At 44.4% G+C, this 18,765-nt stretch overlaps 1 protein-coding gene across 1 annotated transcript in view; it reads right to left on the reverse strand.

Annotated features, from left to right (window-relative positions):
• Nucleotides 1-18,765, reverse strand: part of SND1 (staphylococcal nuclease and tudor domain containing 1) — a 426,272-nt gene that overhangs the window by 135,417 nt on the left and 272,090 nt on the right. Inside the window, exon 15 of the mRNA XM_040472057.1 lies at nt 14,636-14,777. Within this exon, the coding sequence (XP_040327991.1) occupies nt 14,636-14,777 (142 nt within the window). The remainder of the gene's footprint in view (nt 1-14,635; nt 14,778-18,765) is intronic.

The following is an 18,765-nucleotide window of genomic DNA, read 5'->3' on the forward strand; positions in this document are numbered from 1 at the left end:
TTTTCTAAAGAGAGCCACTACCAATGTCCCCTTAACCTTTCTTTGGGTAACCCCCAACAAGAGAACACAGGCAGATGCGATAAATGCAGGGAAGATGGGAGAAACAGACGAGGTTAAGACCTTGGGAACAATATGTTCAATGTCAGTTTCGGCACTGCATTTAAATGACAGCATATACAACATGATCCAGAAAATGTGCACTGCTTATTTAGCAACGTAATGAACTTCTCTAGGCCTCAGTTTCTCATTTATGAAATGGAGATGGTAATGATATCCACCAAATATGGCTGTGGTAAGGATTAAATGAATTAACCCATAGCATAAATTTCCAGTAAGTTGAAGCTATTATTATTAGTGACTCAGACCTGCTATGAACCCTAAAGAAACATAATCCACTCCCTCAACTCAGTGAAAAAACCCAAGGCCCAGAGAGGCTATGGGACTGTGGGGACAGTTCTAAGTCTTCATCTAGTTCTCCACACAGACATCCAGTTTGGTGCTCTCTTTGCTATTTTAGGGCTGTTGTGGCTCTAGTGCTCATTCTCTAAGGGAAAGAAGGTATTTTGTTTTCTGAATTTTCAAATAAGCTAAGTATTAGCCCAGAAACTTCAGTGTTTTGTTCATTCATTCATCCAAGAACTGTCTACTGAGTGCTGCCTGACCCACAGGCACTGTTTTAGGAACCGCTACAGGGTTTCAACAGCTATAAGGTGAGACAAGGTCCCTGCCTTCAAGTATCTTCCATTCTGGTGATATAATGAGTCAACAAAAAAGCAAATGAATAAACCAGTAGTTCCAGATAATGGCAACTGCTATGAAATAAAAAGGTGACATGAGAGGGAGACTGGAAGTTAGGAGGGTGGAGGTCTCTTATGGAGGCCTTTCGTGCTGACTTTTTTGCAGTTTAATCTCTACGAAGATGACATTCTAACACTGGTTTCGGCATATGCATATATAAATATGCATAAGTACACATGATAAGAAGAAATTAGACAAAATGGCACCACCCTCTAAAAATTTCACTGTTGGGCAATCCTATCAGAAATAAACACACTAGCGGTTAACGACTTCATCACAATAAACTTCTGGTCTTTGGTCTTACCTCTCTGGCTATGCTAGCACAGAAAGGCAGGTTAAGGCAAAAGACACCGGAGTAATCAAAACGAAGTTCACATCATACTCTTTCAGGTGAAGTTCATTTCTCTACCCTCTGGAGGTTAGATTCTTAGCCCTTGGCATCTGTGCTATGGTGCCATGAAAATTCCTGCCCCAAGAACCAGTTCAAGGGATCAAAGAGCTATTATTAATGTCTCAGTTGAGGCCAATTGAGGGAGGGAATGGCGGCAGAGGCAGGCCACTCACCCCTTCATTCAGCCGCCCTCCTCCACAACGGGGCCATTGAGCAGGCGCCACAATAGATGGCTGAGAAGAAAAGTCCGAAGGAAAGCATACAGAGTCCCCTCGCACAGACTCGGTCATTCATCACCAGGCAAGTGCCAGTATCTGGGAACAGCAATCTCAATTTCTGCAAATCCTCCAACCTGCAACAGCTGCTAGTGACTCTGGTGGGCGGCTTTGCTGCTTACGCGAGTTTCCAATCCCAAGCCCTGGACCAGAGCCAAGTCGACATTACTTAGGTTAGAGACACTCTGGCTGCAGAGAGCAGCAACAATGGACTTCACAGCTTATAAAGCAGCTTACAAAGGGCTCCCGTGTATTTCAAAAAGCACTTCAGATAGCTGGTGAGAGAAGCTATCTTGCACAAACGCATTCAAGCAGTTTATTCCTAACCCACTTAATTCAAGGTTTCTGTCAGAAGCCAACGACGTAGTGGAGGAAGGTGCAGAGAAGCACGAGAGGGACGGATGGCTAGGCAGCTGGGGGAGCACAGGCAGCCCCGGCCCTCCCCTCGGAAGCGCCAGCTCAGCAGGACAGGGAGTGACTGGCAGCAATCAGCCCTTCACCTGGATAACACATGCAATGAAAACACAAAAGACAGTGTGTGGGAACTCCTCAGTTCTTTACTGAGTGGTTTGTCTCAACTGCCTCCAACAGCATCATTAGGCAGCATTTACAAATGCTACCGAAAGAACCCTCTAGATGCCTGCCACCAACAACCAAATGCACCGTCATCTGACTGCACAGGTGGCTCCAGCCTTACCACTCGCCAGTCTCCAGGGATCCCCCCATCTCCTCCATGCTATTTGTGCACACCCTGTTAGGCCCAACTTCGTTCATGGAGAGCAGTTTTGCCAGGTAAAAGGCACAGAGACTAAAAGACACTAAAGGCTAGAAGAAAACACTGAGGTGCAGAAGGCCCGTGGATTTGGAGTCCAGAGCTCATGGAAGCCACTAAAGTACACAGCCAACAACGGATGTGCCGAACAGGGACCACCTCTATGAAAAAAAGGAATACAGACTAGGTAAGAATTCTTTGTTGACATTGTCTTGTCCATGAGCTTTCCCAAAGGACTTCACATGTCTTTGGTTTTTGGGAAAGGAACCAATGTAAAGTTTTGAGGGAGAACTGTCCCTGAACTCTTACATGTTTAAATGGAAGGACCCCTCACAGGCCTATGGGGCCCTCAAGACAACAAAGCCCATTTGGAGATCTGATTGCGATGTTTGTAGTGGTTGGTCTGAGTTTCCTGGAGAACACTGAATCAGCAGATTTCTAGGTAAGAATTTATTACAAGGCTAATTAACAGAATCAAGGAAAAATATACAAGAGCTGTATCAAATGTGAAGTAGGATTTGGAACTGGAAAAAAGTTATTAAGCACTCATTCATAGGGTAACCCTATTTGCTAAGGGAATAAGGAGTAAATGTGATGTGGCAGTTTTTACCATGAGGCCAGTCTCATAGCATGAAATGGGTCAACAGGAGAGTAGGCTTAAAATGTCATTACCGCGTGAGGCGCCTGGGTGGCTCAGTAGGTTGAGCGCCCAACATTGGCTCAGGTCATGATCTTGTGATCTTTGAGTTCGAGTCCTGTGTTGAGCTCTGTGCTGACAGCTCAGAGCCTGGAGCCTGCTTTGGATTCTGTGCCTCTCTCTCTCTCTCTCTCTCTCTGTGCCCCTTCCCTGCTCATGCTCTATCTCCCTCTCTCTCTCAAAAATAAACATTTAAAATAAAAATGCCATTACCATGCAATTTCTTTTATTATTGTATGAAATGCCATGTGTGACAATGACACACCTTAGTGGGATCAGGTTCTAAACTAACACATCTGTGCTTGGATCACGAGCTTCAAATGCAACTCTTTATGTTTTGGTTATTCCAGCAGCTACTTTGCAGAATGATGACTACATGAGAGGAGATCTTCAGTGAGAAGGACAGTGGGGAGGGAGGGAACAGAAATTGTTTATATTAGTTGGAAAATTTTTTGCTTGCTTACCCAGAATGCACAACTTCCCATACGACTTCCCGGGACTTTTCATGATGTTTTAAGTTAGATTTCACCAAATGGAAGGGTCCCTGTGACAGAACTCAAGAGAACCAAACTTGAAGACCACAAAGAAACAGCACGATGGCATGAACACAGACCTATGTACCAGAGTTCTGTCCCTAATCTCCTGCCAGAAACCAGCCAAACACTAGCTTAAGCTAATCTGGGCACGCCTAAACCTAGGAAGGTTCCACTCCCAGGTCCGTGATCCATGGCTGTGCATTTCTTTCTTTTTTTAAATTTTTTTATTTTTTGGGGGTAATGTTTATTAATTTTTGAAAGAGAGAGAGAGACAGAATGCAAGAAGGGGAGGGGAAGAAGGAGCAGGAGACACAGAATCTGAAACAGGCTCCAGGCTGAGCAGTCAGCACAGAGCCTGACATGGGGCTTAAACCCACAAACCGTGAGATCATGACCTGAGTCGGAGTCGGATGCGTAACTGACTGAGCCACCGGGGCGCGCCCCCATGTGTGGCATTTCTGATTTGGTTCTTGTGCCCGAGGTGCTGAAGTCACCATGTGCCAACAGCAACAGTTCCCCCAAGAGGACTGAACTTAAACTTAAAAAGGCCACCTCTAACCTGGTCTCATACTATTAAAGTATGTGCTGTCCTTAGTGCAATCTAAATGTGCTTCTTGTCAAAAAATAAGCTCCGTGAAGGCATACAGTTTCCCTTTCTTCCCCATGCAGCACCATGCAATAACAGGTTTAACAAATAACCGTGGACTAATCAACTATAAAAAGGAGGGATCTGAGCATGAATACAAGCAAGAACAAGTGCCCTTTACCATGTCTTCTCGCCCACCAAACGGTGGAGGAGAAAATTCCCTCCTTTCTTATCAAAGCGCACTGCTTACCAGGAGCACAATGCGAAAGGGAAAGGTGGCCACTCTGTGCAATATGCCTATTTTGATACAAAGGGTTGGGTTGTCATTAGCACTTCCCAATCAGTAGCACTCACAAATAGGTCTAAACTTAGAACAGAATAAAAAAAATCCCTATCAAACAATGAGAATCAAGAGTGAAAAAGAAATAGCTGAAAGAGACTAAAATACATCAGGGCCCTAGAGGAGTTATTTCTGAATTCCCTGCACATACGACATCATTCATGAAGAAGGCAATGGTACAAATATAGCATAAATGTCGTCTGCTCTAGCTTGTAATTTAAAATGCAAATGCTAATGAGTGAACTGGTGTATCAGTAGAGTTAATAACCGCATGCCTAGCACAGGGGCTGCATCCAAAACACACACAGAGAAGAGACAGACACCATGTTCCAATTTAAAAATAAAAACACCCAAATTAACCCTAGAAAAATCACTAGCAGATGTACAAGCTCAGGAGAAGGAGGCACACCAGGGCAGGGAAACGGGAACTTCTCTACCCATTGTAGACGAAGTAGTCAATTTAAGTAACTTCCTACATATAGTGAAGGTAAGCACGGGAGTTACTAGGGTTTAGTCAGGACTACTGTTGCAAAGCACGGATATAATAAGGAAAAACTACAGGGAATCCAGAAAGCTTAAACAAAGTTTCTCCAGAGCCCACTTAGGAGCCTATAAGCCAACCGTGAAGGGAGCCATATGTCCAGGACTCAAAGGCTACTGAACAGAGATGTAGACTTCATTTACTTCATCCTAGGCAAAGGGTGGTTAAAAAAGCAAAAACAAAACACACACGTGCGCGCGTGCGTACACACACACACACACACACACACACACACACACAACCAAATTTAATAGTCTGGGTTAACATGGTAATTTAAATAAATGGGGGAAAGTGCAAATGGCGAAAGAACATGACAGAGAATGCAGTTGTGTCTCAGATGTCTCTCAGATATGAAAGGAACTTCTGTGAATTGTTCTTGCTCCCACAAGTTCTGTGCTTGGCAGCCCTACATCAGAATCCGGGACCAATCCCATGGCAGTGAGACTAAGGGCAGATCTTTGGGCTTCCTTGGAGCCCCACATACATGAGGCCTGAGGATATGTATCATGGGGCCAGTGGTTCTACCCAGCTCCTTGAGTAAACACCTGTGGCGTCCACTTGGGGCAACACAAGGGTGTGCTAGGGCCAGCTACCCACACCGGGCACCTAGTGTATTCTAATTCTCATGTCAGTGTTAGTGCCATTCATTCAAATTTTATACCAAGGGCCAGGCACAGAGTGGCACAGACAGTCCATCAGGTTGGGGAAGCCTCAGGAAAATTTTCTGAAAGGAATCCAAGGTAAGCAATGATCTAGGGTTTGGGGGCAAAGATAGTTTTTCATGATGAGGAACTATGTTTTTTTTAAACCCAGTCATAGCTCTGCTTGAAAAGGGGATGTGAGAGGTGGTTCCCATAGCAACCAGGATGAAGTCTTATAGGCAGTGTGTACTGTTCACCCCGGGGCTGCCCATTACCAGATTTCAAAGCATTTCCCTTTAATTTCAAATTACCACACCATTTATACTCCCTCTCTCGCATCCAGGTCCTGCCATTTTCTACTATTAGGCTGGCCAAATAGACACCCCACAGGGCAGGGGGAGTGGAGAGTAGCCCAACCCTGGATGTTGCTGCTTACCACCACTTCTACTAAATGGCTGCTGGCAAATGCCAACAGGCTAACAAGATGACAATGAAAAACCCACAGTGACATGTACTTTTCTGGTAAACACAAGGACGGAGTTAGAACGGAGGTATCTGGGCACAACCAGAGACAGGTGCTGGTACTGGAAACGCTCCAGCAGAGAGCAGCTTCCCAGTCCCTCCCCACCAGGCCCACCAGGCCCACCAGGCCCACCAGGCCCACCAGGTGGAAGGCAGCCTACATAACCTGTAACCGACCCAGAAAGAACGGTCAAGTGGGGGTGGGGGGGGTGGGGAGAAGGAACAGAAAAGGAACCCTGAAGGAAAAGCTCCCAGGTCTGACCCTTTTGTACCACTCTACTAGCTCTTATTAGCTTTGCATGGAATCAGTCCAATTCCCATCCAGGATATTTTTTCTCTTGTCTCAACTATTATTAAAACTCAAAAGCATCAAGAGTAAAAAGCAACAGTAGAAGGCAAAAGTCCAAAGATTTGGGAGGAAAGGATTCTTTTCTCTTAATTTTGACCCATCCATCCAGAGGAAGTGAATGAGCCCATCCCGTAACAGCTGAGGATAAATCAACATCTTTCTCTTCTTGGCACAGAAAACCCAACCGAGAGGGCGAGGGCTAAGCATCCCAGTTAGGAGGCTGCGCCGCCTCAGCAGTCTGCTGGGCTCCACAGAAGGTTGTGCACCGCTAACATGATTCCCTTCAGTTGCTGGTCTCTAGACAGGCTGGCATAGAACTGCCATGTGGGCCTTGCTGTCTCCCTCACCTCCAGGTCCCAGCATCATACTAAGATAAGCAGACCAGTCGGATGGAAATAATTAACCAGGAAGCAGGAGAGCAGAGCAAGAATTTGTCTTTAAGAGTTAGCTCCCAGGTCTGTGACTGCCATTAAACCGTGCTGAACAAATCTTATTTTTATTGATGTCTTTATTTATTACTGACTCCAAAAAAAAAAAAAAATTGAAATGGCTACCAAATAGACTGAATCTCTGCCTCTGGACCCTGAAATACCCATTACATCCTGGGAGTCTCCTCTGATACCTACGACTAGTCCTCAGGTCCTGGCATTTCTAGGTCTCTTACCGTCCTGCTCACTCTCCTCTGATCCTTCTGCAATCTGCTGACATCCTTCCTAAAAAGGTGGTCCTTGGATGGAGTATCATACCCTAGGCCTCCCCTGCCCTGCGCTGAACCAGCACTCAGCTCCACCCCTCTTCGGATGTTGTACTGCTGGGCTGTAAACCAGGATTGCCTTAGCCTTCCTGACAGTATCACAATGTACATGATTATTTTAGAAAAATCAGGAGCGGTTTTCATTTGTATAGTTTTTAAAGCATGCTTCCCCTACTCTTAGCCTTCTTAAGCATGTATTTTTTTTCTTCATGTCTATACATTCTTTACTTCAGTAGACACAACTACTTTGCTTGAAGGCTGGAACTTATGTATTTCTAAATTCCTAGCCAATGCAAAGTGGAAAGAAATTATTAAATAGCCATGCCATTGAATGACCCACAAACATGATGAGGCTCATTCTGGGGATGATTCATGATCTAAAGATGGGAGATAATCAGGCTATCTTGGTAGGCCTGCACGTTCATCCACGTGACATGACCAGGGCTGGTGGTATCGTATACGTGCAGAGGCCAGCAGCCGCGGGGAGAGCACTCACTGAACGCTCAATGGCAGGAGGGCAGTGAAGGAGGTTTACGCACCTGTGCAAAACCACTTCTTTCAGGCTACTCTTCCTGAGAACTAATAATATAGGCTAAGTCGTTTTGCCTAGATCAATCACACCTAGCTTGCCAAAAGAAATGCTCCCGATCTTGGATGTTCAAATGCCACCTCTCTTGTGAAGTCTCTGCCATTCCCCAATTAATTGTTTTTTTCCTCTGCACTCTCCTGGTATGTTGCCTATGCTTTTCACAACTCCTTTTTATTTTTCCTTGTTCAAGTTTTGCACATAGCTGTCTACACTATTAGACTAAAAGCTATTCAGGGAAGCAGAAACTGTCATATTAATTTATGTATCGCCCATAATCTACCTATCAAAGACTGCTTTTTCTTATAGTGGGCTTACAAAATCTTGGCCTCATTAAAAAAGTCTCCCCTAACCTGTTTATTGCGCTAATGTTTTCCTCACGAGTGGCCCTCCAGGACATCCTGACATGAACATAATTCATAAACTTCATACAATGGTATCTTTAAGAGTGAAGAACTAGTGCAGCTCCAGAAATGGGCATGTCAAGCTGCCCATTTCCGGTACTGGGACCCAACTGAAAGCAAGTAGGCGGTGGAGACAGAACCAAACTGGCCAAGTCCCAAGAGAGAGAATACCCCACTTTACAAATACCCATTAAGTTCCAATTCAATTAAAGCATCTGAAAGGAATTCATAAGTATCAGCAGACCCCGTAATTGCTTAATTAAGGATAGAAGCCCAGCAAACACAACCACGTAACAGCCTGATTCATTAGCACCTCTGTGATAGCAGAATGGGATTTCTCACTCAAACATACATCGGTTTTAATTGTGTAATTTGGTGAGGCACTGGTAATCAATGGGGATCCACCATTCCTGGGGCCAGGAGATGGGGATGATATTCCTGTTCACCTTCCCTTTTCTCTCTCATTTGAAGTTTTTGGTCTACTGAGAAACAGACAGTTGTTATTCCTATTAGAACTGGTTGTGGAGAAGAGGCGTTAAAAAGAAAGGACATGAGCTACTTTACTGAAAGACTTTCAGGGTGGAAGGACACACGGTCGAACCTTTAGTTCACCCACCATGCACATCAAAATTTATCAAACCCTAGATATCTAGAACCTTTTTTCACTGCCTTCCTTGTCATAATGCAGCTGCACTGGGAAGTTGTAATCAGAGAGAGAGAGAGAGAGAGAGAAACTGAAAAATGCCAAAGGGCAGGCAAAGGGAAGTCTCATTTTCTAGTCTTGTTTCATATGACTAGGTAACTGGTTAATTAAAAGTCACCTACTGTGATCTACATGGGAACCCCCTTCCAGGTGGCTGCTGCCTTCTAGGTGATTTGTACCATGAGTTCCAACCAAGATGACTGGCATCCACACTCCAAACCTACCCGAGTCCACAATTCCTCATACATATTGCTGTCCTAGCTTCAGGAACAAGGAAATGCAAATGGAGTGAGCTCAGTGAGTTAGCGAAAGATACCAAATAACCTGATATAAGACTACCTGGATTACTTTGCACTGCAACCTCAAATTATTCTTCTTTTATAATTCGGGCATTTGTTTCCCAGCACTACCTGGATACTTGCTCTGCTTAGCCAACAGGACTACATGCCTTTAGCATGACCCAGATACCCCAGAGCTAAGAAAGTCATTCAAAATGAGGCAATGTATTATAAAGGTCATAGCAATGACACACTCTCCATGCCCACTGGTGCCATTAAATAAAAATGTGAATCAAAGGCTAAGTGATCTGCAAATACGTGCACTTCACTTGTCCCTTCAGACAAGGAAACTAAAATGTGAAACACATGACAAGTGAAAAGAAATGAAAACCAAAGAGTGGGGGTAAACTGCTTTTGTTCTAATGGAAGGAAAAGCACGAAGTGCACTAAATGCTGGATAGGAAAAAGGATGCTCTTAAACAAATGCAGGCTGCCCAGGCATCTTGGCTTCTCTGCGAACTCAAGACAAGACCTGACTGTGATCGCCTCTGTGAAAGAAATAAGTATGCACAGGAGGAGGCCACAGCAGCAAGCAGAGGGACCGTCAACAGTCTCCGTTCTGATGGTGTGAGGTCACCTGCTCACCGACCAAACCTAAGCCAGGTGCTCAAAGGACTAAAGGGCGATAGCTATCAGGAGGCACTGACCTGTTAGCTACAGCTGACTTTGCCCAGCCCCACCTGCCATCCCATCTGACCAAGCAACCATTCCGCATACAGGGGTGCAGGAACCGTGACAGAGAGGCCAGCTGGCTTGGGCCAAATGCCACTCCCTATCAAGCTGCGGGGCCGTCTGCCCAAAAAAGGCCACATGAAAATGGAAAGTATCCAGCCCACCTTGAAGTCCAGAGGGCTCTCTGAAAAGGCTGGGATTAATGAGAGCAGCACATATGGGATTGCTGAACAATTCCCTTGACTTTCCCCTTGAGAATCACAGCGCAAACTCCCTCCTGGCTGCAGAGAGACATTGTTTCCAGCAGAAAGCCATTTTTCCATGATGTAGGGCACACCCACCCTCACCTGCAAAGCCGTGCAACGAGGTTCACTGAACCAGGTGAACTGCCCCACAGTGTGAATGTTGCATCTATGTCTACACCCACGTTCAGTGTTCTTTGTAGTTGGTGTCTCAGGAGACCAAGGGTCCCCTCCTCTAAGGACACTCCCTCCTCCCTGTTCTCTATCCATCTCATTCCTTCAGTCTCCTTTAGGTCATTGCTCTGCTAATAATTTCCTTGTAGCCTTTCTTCATTTCTTGTCCTCAGAATTCAGACCAGTGCATCTCATGCTCCCTATGATATTTTCTCATCCATGCTTTTCATATCCTCATTTGCCAAGAAGATTTTGTTAAGTTTTACCTTCTGTAATTGGTGCTATGAAAACCACCCGGGGGGTGCCTGGGTGGCTCAGTCAGTTAAGCATCCAACTTTCGCTCAGGTCATGATCTCACAGTTCGTGAGTTCAAGCCCCACATCGGGGTCTCTGCTGTCAGCACGGAGCCTGCTGCAGATCCTCTGTTCCCCTCTCTCCCTGTCCCTCCCCTGCTCACAGCCTCTCTCCAAATGAATAATAAACATTAAGAAAGAAAGAAAGAAAGAAAGAAAGGAGGGAGGGAGGGAGGGAGGGAGGAAAGAAAGAAAGAAAGAAAGAAAGAAAGAAAGAAAGAAAGAAAACAATAGGTATACTGAATAGCTTTTCCAACTACAAGCCAGGTTCTGTTCTAGTCTTGAGAAAGAATTATGGTTATAAAAGCATTCAAGTCGCTGACATCCTTAGGTTGTTACTGTGACCCTTTAGCTTTCATTTTTATGCATTCCTTTTGCATTCTCTGTGAGAATTTCGTAACGAGCACTCTATTTTTGATTTTGTTCCTCATTTCCCACATTTACACCCTAATCGCCTGTAATCTGACTTTAGCTGAATCAAGTCTGATGAAATCGCACCGACAAAGGTCATCTGTGACTTACTAATTGATAAACAGTATAAAACTGCTTCAAAGTTTTTACTGACTTGATATTTTAGGTAAAATCTGGCACTGCTGACTCCTTGGAATTCTTTCCTCTCTTGGCTTCCTGAACATTACTCCCAGGATTCTCCGCCTAATCCTCTGACCACCAATTATCTGTTCCTAAAACCAATTCTTACTTTTGTGTTGCCCGTGCTGGTGAACATCCCAATGTGCCCAAAAACTCGAGCCTTGGACGAGTTACTTCCCTCCTACCCTCAATGACACCCCCATTTCTGACCCCCCAAAATCCAGTCCTTCCCTGAATTACCAAGTCTTTCTCCTAAATATTATTCCGACCTCTCCTCTTCTTCACTGCCAGATTTTAGGCCTCTACCCACCCCTCTTGCTTCTTAACTGCTTTCTCAGCCTCCAGCCTCATTCACTCCAATGTATTCACCAAAATAAACTTCCTTTAACACAGGTGTGAGCATGTCACTCTCTTGTTCAATACCCTGAGTGACTCTGCAGGTCCACGGTATATCCCGTCTGCATTCGCACCCTCATCCCACCCGAACCCCTCAACTCTTCATACTCCACCAAGACCAAAGGGGTCACAGTTGTCTGACACACCGAGATATATCAAACCTCTACACCTTTGTATTTAGAACGTGGCTCTTCCTCCTTTGCCCCTCCTGTGCCAGCACTGCAAACTCTCATTTGTCCTTCAAAATACAGCTCAGGTATCAGCTGCTCAGGGAGGCCATCTCTGATCTCTGTCTACGTAACCACTTATTCCCTCCTCTGTATTACTTGTGTGCCTTGTAAATACTTCTCTCACCTAGTGCCCAATACTGCAGTTTGTCTGCATGTCTGTCTTCCCTCTAGAGTGTCCCGACACCCAGGACCACGTCTTACCAGGATGTAGAGTTGCTTGCTCTAAACTCAAAGGGAAAAAGCCAGGGGCCTTTCCTTCAGTGAGCTTTCTGCTCATTCGGCAGGAGGCTAGAACCGTAACTTTCCTTGATTTATTTCCATTTCGGGTAGGTCAGCGTCCCCACGGTAGAGCCAGAGCCCTGTGCACTCACACCGTACAAGTATACCATTCCGTGTAAGAGTTAAGAAAAGCTCTACTTGTGAATGAATTCACCAAGTCTTTGTGAGAGGAAGGGGAAGGAAACATATTTATGGGATAATCCACTTTATGACAGGCTTGTTCTGAACTCTCTGTACATGTCATTAAACCCTCACAAAAATCCCAAGAGGCAACAGACACTCTCTAGTTAACTGAAGTGTAAACTAAGGCTTCAAGAGAGTAAAAACCTCCCTGAAGTCACCTGCTTGTGCAGATTCAAACCGAGGCTTGCATGCTCTTACAACTTTTCACCGTCCTGTATCCTTGCTAGGTTTCTAAAGAAACCAGAAGATGCGGAATATAACCGCATATAGTATGGCAGGAGAAAACTGTAAAAGCTTCTATTTTATCATGTATTTGCCTTGGTAATCTATCTTTCAAAATATATGTTAATGCAGGCACTGTCTTTTGAATTGCTAAGCTTAGAATAATGCCAAGTCCACACAGGAACTGGCTGCTGCAGAGGCGAGTGACCAGGCTGCATGAGTCTGGGTTTCAGTGGGCTGGGAACTGCCCCAGTGAACACTCTAGCAACACATATTCTACTATACATATACAGCGGGACAACGCCTTTCTGGCAGGTGGCTAAAGTCCAGAACAGTCAAGCAAGACAAATGCTCCATGGGAAAGAAAGTACAATCAGAAAGGTTCTGCGGAAAAAATCCAGCCAGGATAGGTCTAAGCTCTGAGCTGGCTCCATTCAGGTCGTTTTGAGTTTAGAAGCCAGAACTTCAATGTTTTCTTTCCCCTATAAACCTGTGGCCAAGCTTCCCAGAAAGAATGATCCTTTCTCTCTCGTTTACCTTAGAGATAAAGCTCCACACTGCCAAAGAGGACACTTTTGTTTTGCAGGTACAGACCAAAGGAGAAGCTGAATATATACTTCAAACTCTGTAACAACAAGAATTCACTGATAAGAAACTTCTCCGCTCCGGAAATCTTAAGCAAAGGGCACAGATGGCCTCCCTCACACACTGCCACACTACCCCTCGGTGTAGCCCTGCCACACTCACAAGAGCAGAGCCCTCCAGTGTGGTATGGGTTTGGTTTGGTCCTTCCTTTCTGCAGCTGCCTCTGAGCTTCATGTCGTACTTCAATTAGTCCCTTCAGAAAGCCTGCAGAGCTGTGCAGTGATCATTACCTTCTAAAGAGTATCAGAGAGAGCCTCAGCCAGAAGTGGCGGCCCAGCAGCAGCAGTGAGCGTCACGGCCGTGTGTTTGGTGAGTGATTTATCTCACATAACAACCCATTTAGTGAGGGCCTGGGGGAGGCCCTTATCCAGAGAAGAAACTCTTGGTGCCTTCTAGGAAAAGGAGGCTGAGGCAATCTGGCAGGGGACAGCAAGTGTGGCTCCCATTTCTCTTCCCCCGTGGCAAATTCTACTAAAGAATCCAACAGAAGGAGTGCTGAGGGAACAGAGCAGCAACAGAAAAGGCGACGTGCACCAGGAGGACACGGCGGAATATGTCCTTTGTGAGTGAGTGAATGCTTGTGTGTACAGGAGTGGAGTGTGGGGTGTTGAAGTAAAATGACACTTTCTCTCAAAGAGCACAGTCTCTGCGAAGTACTGACTAGAAGTAAATAACTTTATTATCTGCCATCAGGGAAGAAATAAAGCAGTCTGCTCCTTGAATGCATAAATGTAAATTGCTCGAAGAGCACAGTTGATACAGAGTCTTACTGGGTTGTGAAATACGAAGCTACTAGAGGAAAAGATAGGGTAAAAGAGATGCACGTTCAGTCAGCAAAGAAAGGGTGGCTTGCCCTTGCGTGTCAAACTTAGTGCAACAGAGAAATACTATAGATGCAGGAGTCTGTGAAGGTAATGTCATGTCTGAGTTTTCACAAAAGATTTGGATCCTAATGACACCTGAAAAGAATAAAAGAGAGACAAAGGGCACTGCCTAGGGAGATACGAGGGGAGGGTATGTCAGCCCTTTGGGTGATTGCACACGACTAACATGACAGGCGTTTCTACCCCAGATGGGAAATAACCACTGTGAGAATTCCATCAAGATTTTCCTGTGTCTGGAATTCCCTTCACTCAGGCTGTGCAAGGATACATTTTTAAGCTACTTTTAAGCTACTCTACTCTTCTATCCTGTGGTTGGTAGAAATGAGGAACAGGGAGAGGGCAGTGCTGGGTCTGCCGTAACACAGGGGTCAAATCTACAAATTTTGTGTTCACGTCTCAATTAGAGACTAAAACACCTAGATGGGTTCAAGGTCCTATCCACAACACAAGGGAAAGGAAGGCGCATGACCTCCATGCAGGACTTCTGAGCTCCAGGAAGAATTATCAGGACACAGGACACACAAGACTTACCCGCAAGCAAGAATGTGATAAGGCAAGTTTCCTTTGGCAAATACAGCTTGAGACGAGAACCACTGAAGACATATTCCACCACAGCTTCCGAACGACCTGCCCGCTGAAGGAAGGGCAGAAACTGCTTTGCTTTTTGGGTATCCTGGTGGATAAAAGAAAAGAATCGTTAGGAAAAAGTAATAGAATCTGAGCAAATGATTCTTTCTCTCTGTTCTAGGGCAAAAAGTCTGGCAGACCACAGGAAGCTCGTTGGCAAATAACCCTAGAAGATCAGACTATTCTGAAACTATGACATAGGCAAGATACCCACGTGATGTCGACAGAAGAAATATAGTTAATCAGAGGCTTCCAGAACATTCCGTGTGCTTTCCTCGATTCTGTTCCTATGCACTCAATGGATATACAAGTTAGGAAAGTGCTTTTAAATGAAAATGTCACTCCTCACAGGATGGAAAAAAGGGCTTTTCTCCCTTCAACATAAATTGAGGGGAGAAGACCAATACTAACGTTCCTTGGAGGTTAATTTACCCTTTAATTATCATTAGGAAAAAAAAAAAAAAAGTGACTCCCAGGCTGTGTTACCAAAAGCCCCTTCCCAAGAAACTCAAAGTAGTTCGCCTTTAATCTTCAGTAGGTTATGTTGATTCAGAGCTCACTGTTTTTGAACATGAAGAGTGCAGCCTTCTCTGGGTGCCTGTACAGCAAGCCTTATTCTACAAGCTTTTCAGGGGTGAGCTGGGACCTGGGCACACTGTTCCTGTTCCCAGCCTGGGAAATCTCTAACAGTAGGACATGTTCATGGGGACCTATATCACATCAAGTTAGCATGAATAATTATAGAAACAAGAAAAACACACAAAACTGCATAGCACTTTAAAACTTTTTTCACGCACAAAACACAAAGTGCACGCACCCTACCGTCAAGAGTAGTCAAGAGTAACCAAATCACGGACATTTTGAACCTCAGAGCTATCAGCTACAGAACTCAGTTTTCATTCTCTCTCAAGCTAATTAGACAAATGATAGAGTAAGCAAGAATCAAAACATCACACTGCATGTGCTGGGGGAATAGTCCGCGGATGTCAGAATTTCCAAGGTTTTCAGCCCAGCCAGCAGAACTGGCAACTCCTTCTGAGGACAGCAAGCTCTGCACACTTTCCTGACTCCTGCGACACAAGCAGTCTGCACTCGCCAAGCTCTTCCTTTCTAACTCTGCTCCTAGCAACAGAGCTATTGTATCTAAATTAATGCACATTAGATAATGAAAATTTAACAAGCCATCAAGGATTTGAGAGCTTTCACAGCAGCCAAAGGGGGCTCCTCTCATTCAGAAGCAGTGAGGTAGGCTGCGATGAAAACAATATTTATAGTAATGAGATTCATCCTTCCCTTCAAACAGATTCTCCGAGAAAAGGAGAGACAGTCATCATTCTCGGTGTCTCTAATGGCACACTGGTAAAAGGTAAGGTAACGATGAGCTTTAGTGGGCTGGGAACTGCCCCAGTGAACACTCTAGCAACACATATTCTACTATACATATACAGCGGGACAACGCCTTTCTGGCAGGTGGCGGAAGTCCAGAACAGTCAAGCAAGACAAATGCTCCATGGGAAAGAAAGCACTACCTGATTAAAATCCTTTTGCCACACTAGTCTAAATCTGGGACATTATTCATGAGCTGAGCCACTAAGTCAACAACAATTATCAAATTGATTATCGCAAATCACGAGGCAACTTAATGTCTCTGAAGAGAGGGCCTTTCCCCTCATAACTGCAGTCATCTATATTTTTCAGAAACAGACTTTTGCTCATCGTCTTATGGACGTATTTATCTGGAGGGAAAGAAAGGTGCTTATAGAAATAACAGCAACACACACACACACACACACACACACACACACAAAGATATTAATACAAAAAGAAAGTTGGAGCAGACTCTCACCCTATTTTGCTAGAGGATTACCCACTTTATCAAGAGAGATAATTTCTCAGACTGGGAACCAAGGAGAAACAAAAGGTACCTGACTATCAGCCATGTAATAAAACAAAATACATGTTCCTGACTCCTCCTAAGTTTCAATCTACAATTTAAGTCCTAATCCAGAGGCAATATATGGGAAGATGGCAAAGAGAATGTGACATGCCACTGATTATGGCAAAGATTAGAAGTGAAAGCCAAAGACGACAACTGAAGGCATGAAAACAAATTTTAAAAGCCTACCACAACTGTCCGTATTTACTTCCAGAGGCCAAACTGCAAGACAAGACACGGAGCTCCCTTATCCTCTTGAGGCAAGTGTTCCAAAGGCTTGAAGGTGATATGCCTATGAACCACCCGTTAAGGGAAAAGATGGAAATTTTATTCAAGTTCATAAATTTTTAAGAATAAAAAATTCTTGTAAAGTCAATTAAACTGAATGTAAGCACCGGAGGATGTCAGCTCTTTCAAATCCCCATCCCAGGCAGACAATGGTGTCTGTCTTTCCTTGTCATCTCAACTGCTTCCTTTGCAATACAAAAATTCTTAAAAACCTGAACATTTGTTTCAGTGGCTCAAATGAAAAGACTGGTAAGTCAGATTGACAAGTTCCCTCAGGTGATGTAGCCATAAACCATTCCCTGCTAATTTAGCTATGGGATTTATTTATTTTAGAAGTTCTGACTGTTATCACCATAAAATTGACTGAACGTGGCTAAACTCTGGCTTTCCAAAGAGCCCGTGCAAGTACATACAGCCATGTGCTTTTCAGTCTTTCACGCTCCTTTCTAAGGTTTCAACACTAGGTAAGTAAGAGAAACTGGATTATGAGGAACAGTAAAATAAAGAGCAGTTTAGGTCCCACTGAGGAGTTGAAGATGCCAGGTGGACCTTAAGGACAGTAAAGTGAGAAAGTTCCAATGACACCATTAACATGACATTTGATAGTCTCCAATAATCCTGAAGGAGGACCTAGTGAGATTTAGTGAAACCAAAGGTTTCTTTATAACATTGTACTCCAAAACGTATTTTTAAATTTAAAAATTATAGGCCTCAGATTTAAAGAGATAACAACGTTCAGACTTCTGGCTCGTTTCGAGGTAAGAATATTCGGTATTAAATACTTCTGTTTTGAAGTCTGGTTGCAGAGACTCTCATCCTCAGGTTTTCCATGTTGTGACTCATGTACATGAGGCCTGGGAATCTACTTGCCATAGTTACCTGGCCTGACACTTGCTGAAGGCTTTGAGAATCCAAGCAGATAAATTAGCTATAGTTTTCTGTACCAATATTCCCCTCCACTGGTGTAAATAATCAAGAAGCAACTGTACTTCTGAGCAGGTGAGTCTTTTTTTGTTGCACTGCTAGTTTCCACATTACCTGTGCTCCAAAACAAAACATACATAAGCATTTTCCTGTAATCCTAGAAAAGCTAATTTTAGGTTGCATTAGCTACATTTAACTTGCTATCGTGGATGGCATCTCTTTAAGGAATGTTTCTGCCTCCTCAATAAACCTTGAAATTGAGAAAGTAATGATGCAACAAATGTGCTTGGGGTGACTTCATTTCAAAGGATGTTGATATCTATACCTCCAACTTATAGGAATGGGGTTTGGAATGACCCCAAAGAAAGGCAGGATGACCCTGAGGGAGAGGGAAAGGTTATAAAGACACCATCATTATATACTCCTAGGCTGTCCTCACTTTCGGCCTGTTAGGCTAAACCTCTTCCAAATGCAGGCACATATGCCAATGCCTGTAAGAAACTCCCTTCAGCAGTTAGACTGCAACTGGTCTCTACAAAGTACCTGCGCTGTGTAAGCAAACACATTTAAGATCATTTAGTACAATGAATTATCAAGTTTGGGAGAGCGGGCAGGCTGGGGGCAGAAGAGGGCAGGGGCAAGGCAGAGGCATGGCAGGCATAGGACAGCTCCACGGTACACTACTCAGACACCCGTGGCCTCTGCATCCTAGAAGAGCACAATTTACATAGATCAAAGTTCTGTGAATTCTGGAACAGGCTTGAGGCTGTCAGATTGTACTAGAAGTTTAGCAAAGTGAATTCTAGGATTTTTCCACTGAAAATATCCACAGAGTAGGCATTAACAGTAACAGTTACTGGCGAGAAGCAAACATCCCAACACACAA

The sequence above is a fragment of the Herpailurus yagouaroundi genome, unplaced genomic scaffold, assembly GCF_014898765.1.
Source record: "Herpailurus yagouaroundi ecotype Mexico unplaced genomic scaffold, PumYag 100, whole genome shotgun sequence".
NCBI lineage: Eukaryota > Metazoa > Chordata > Mammalia > Carnivora > Felidae > Herpailurus > Herpailurus yagouaroundi.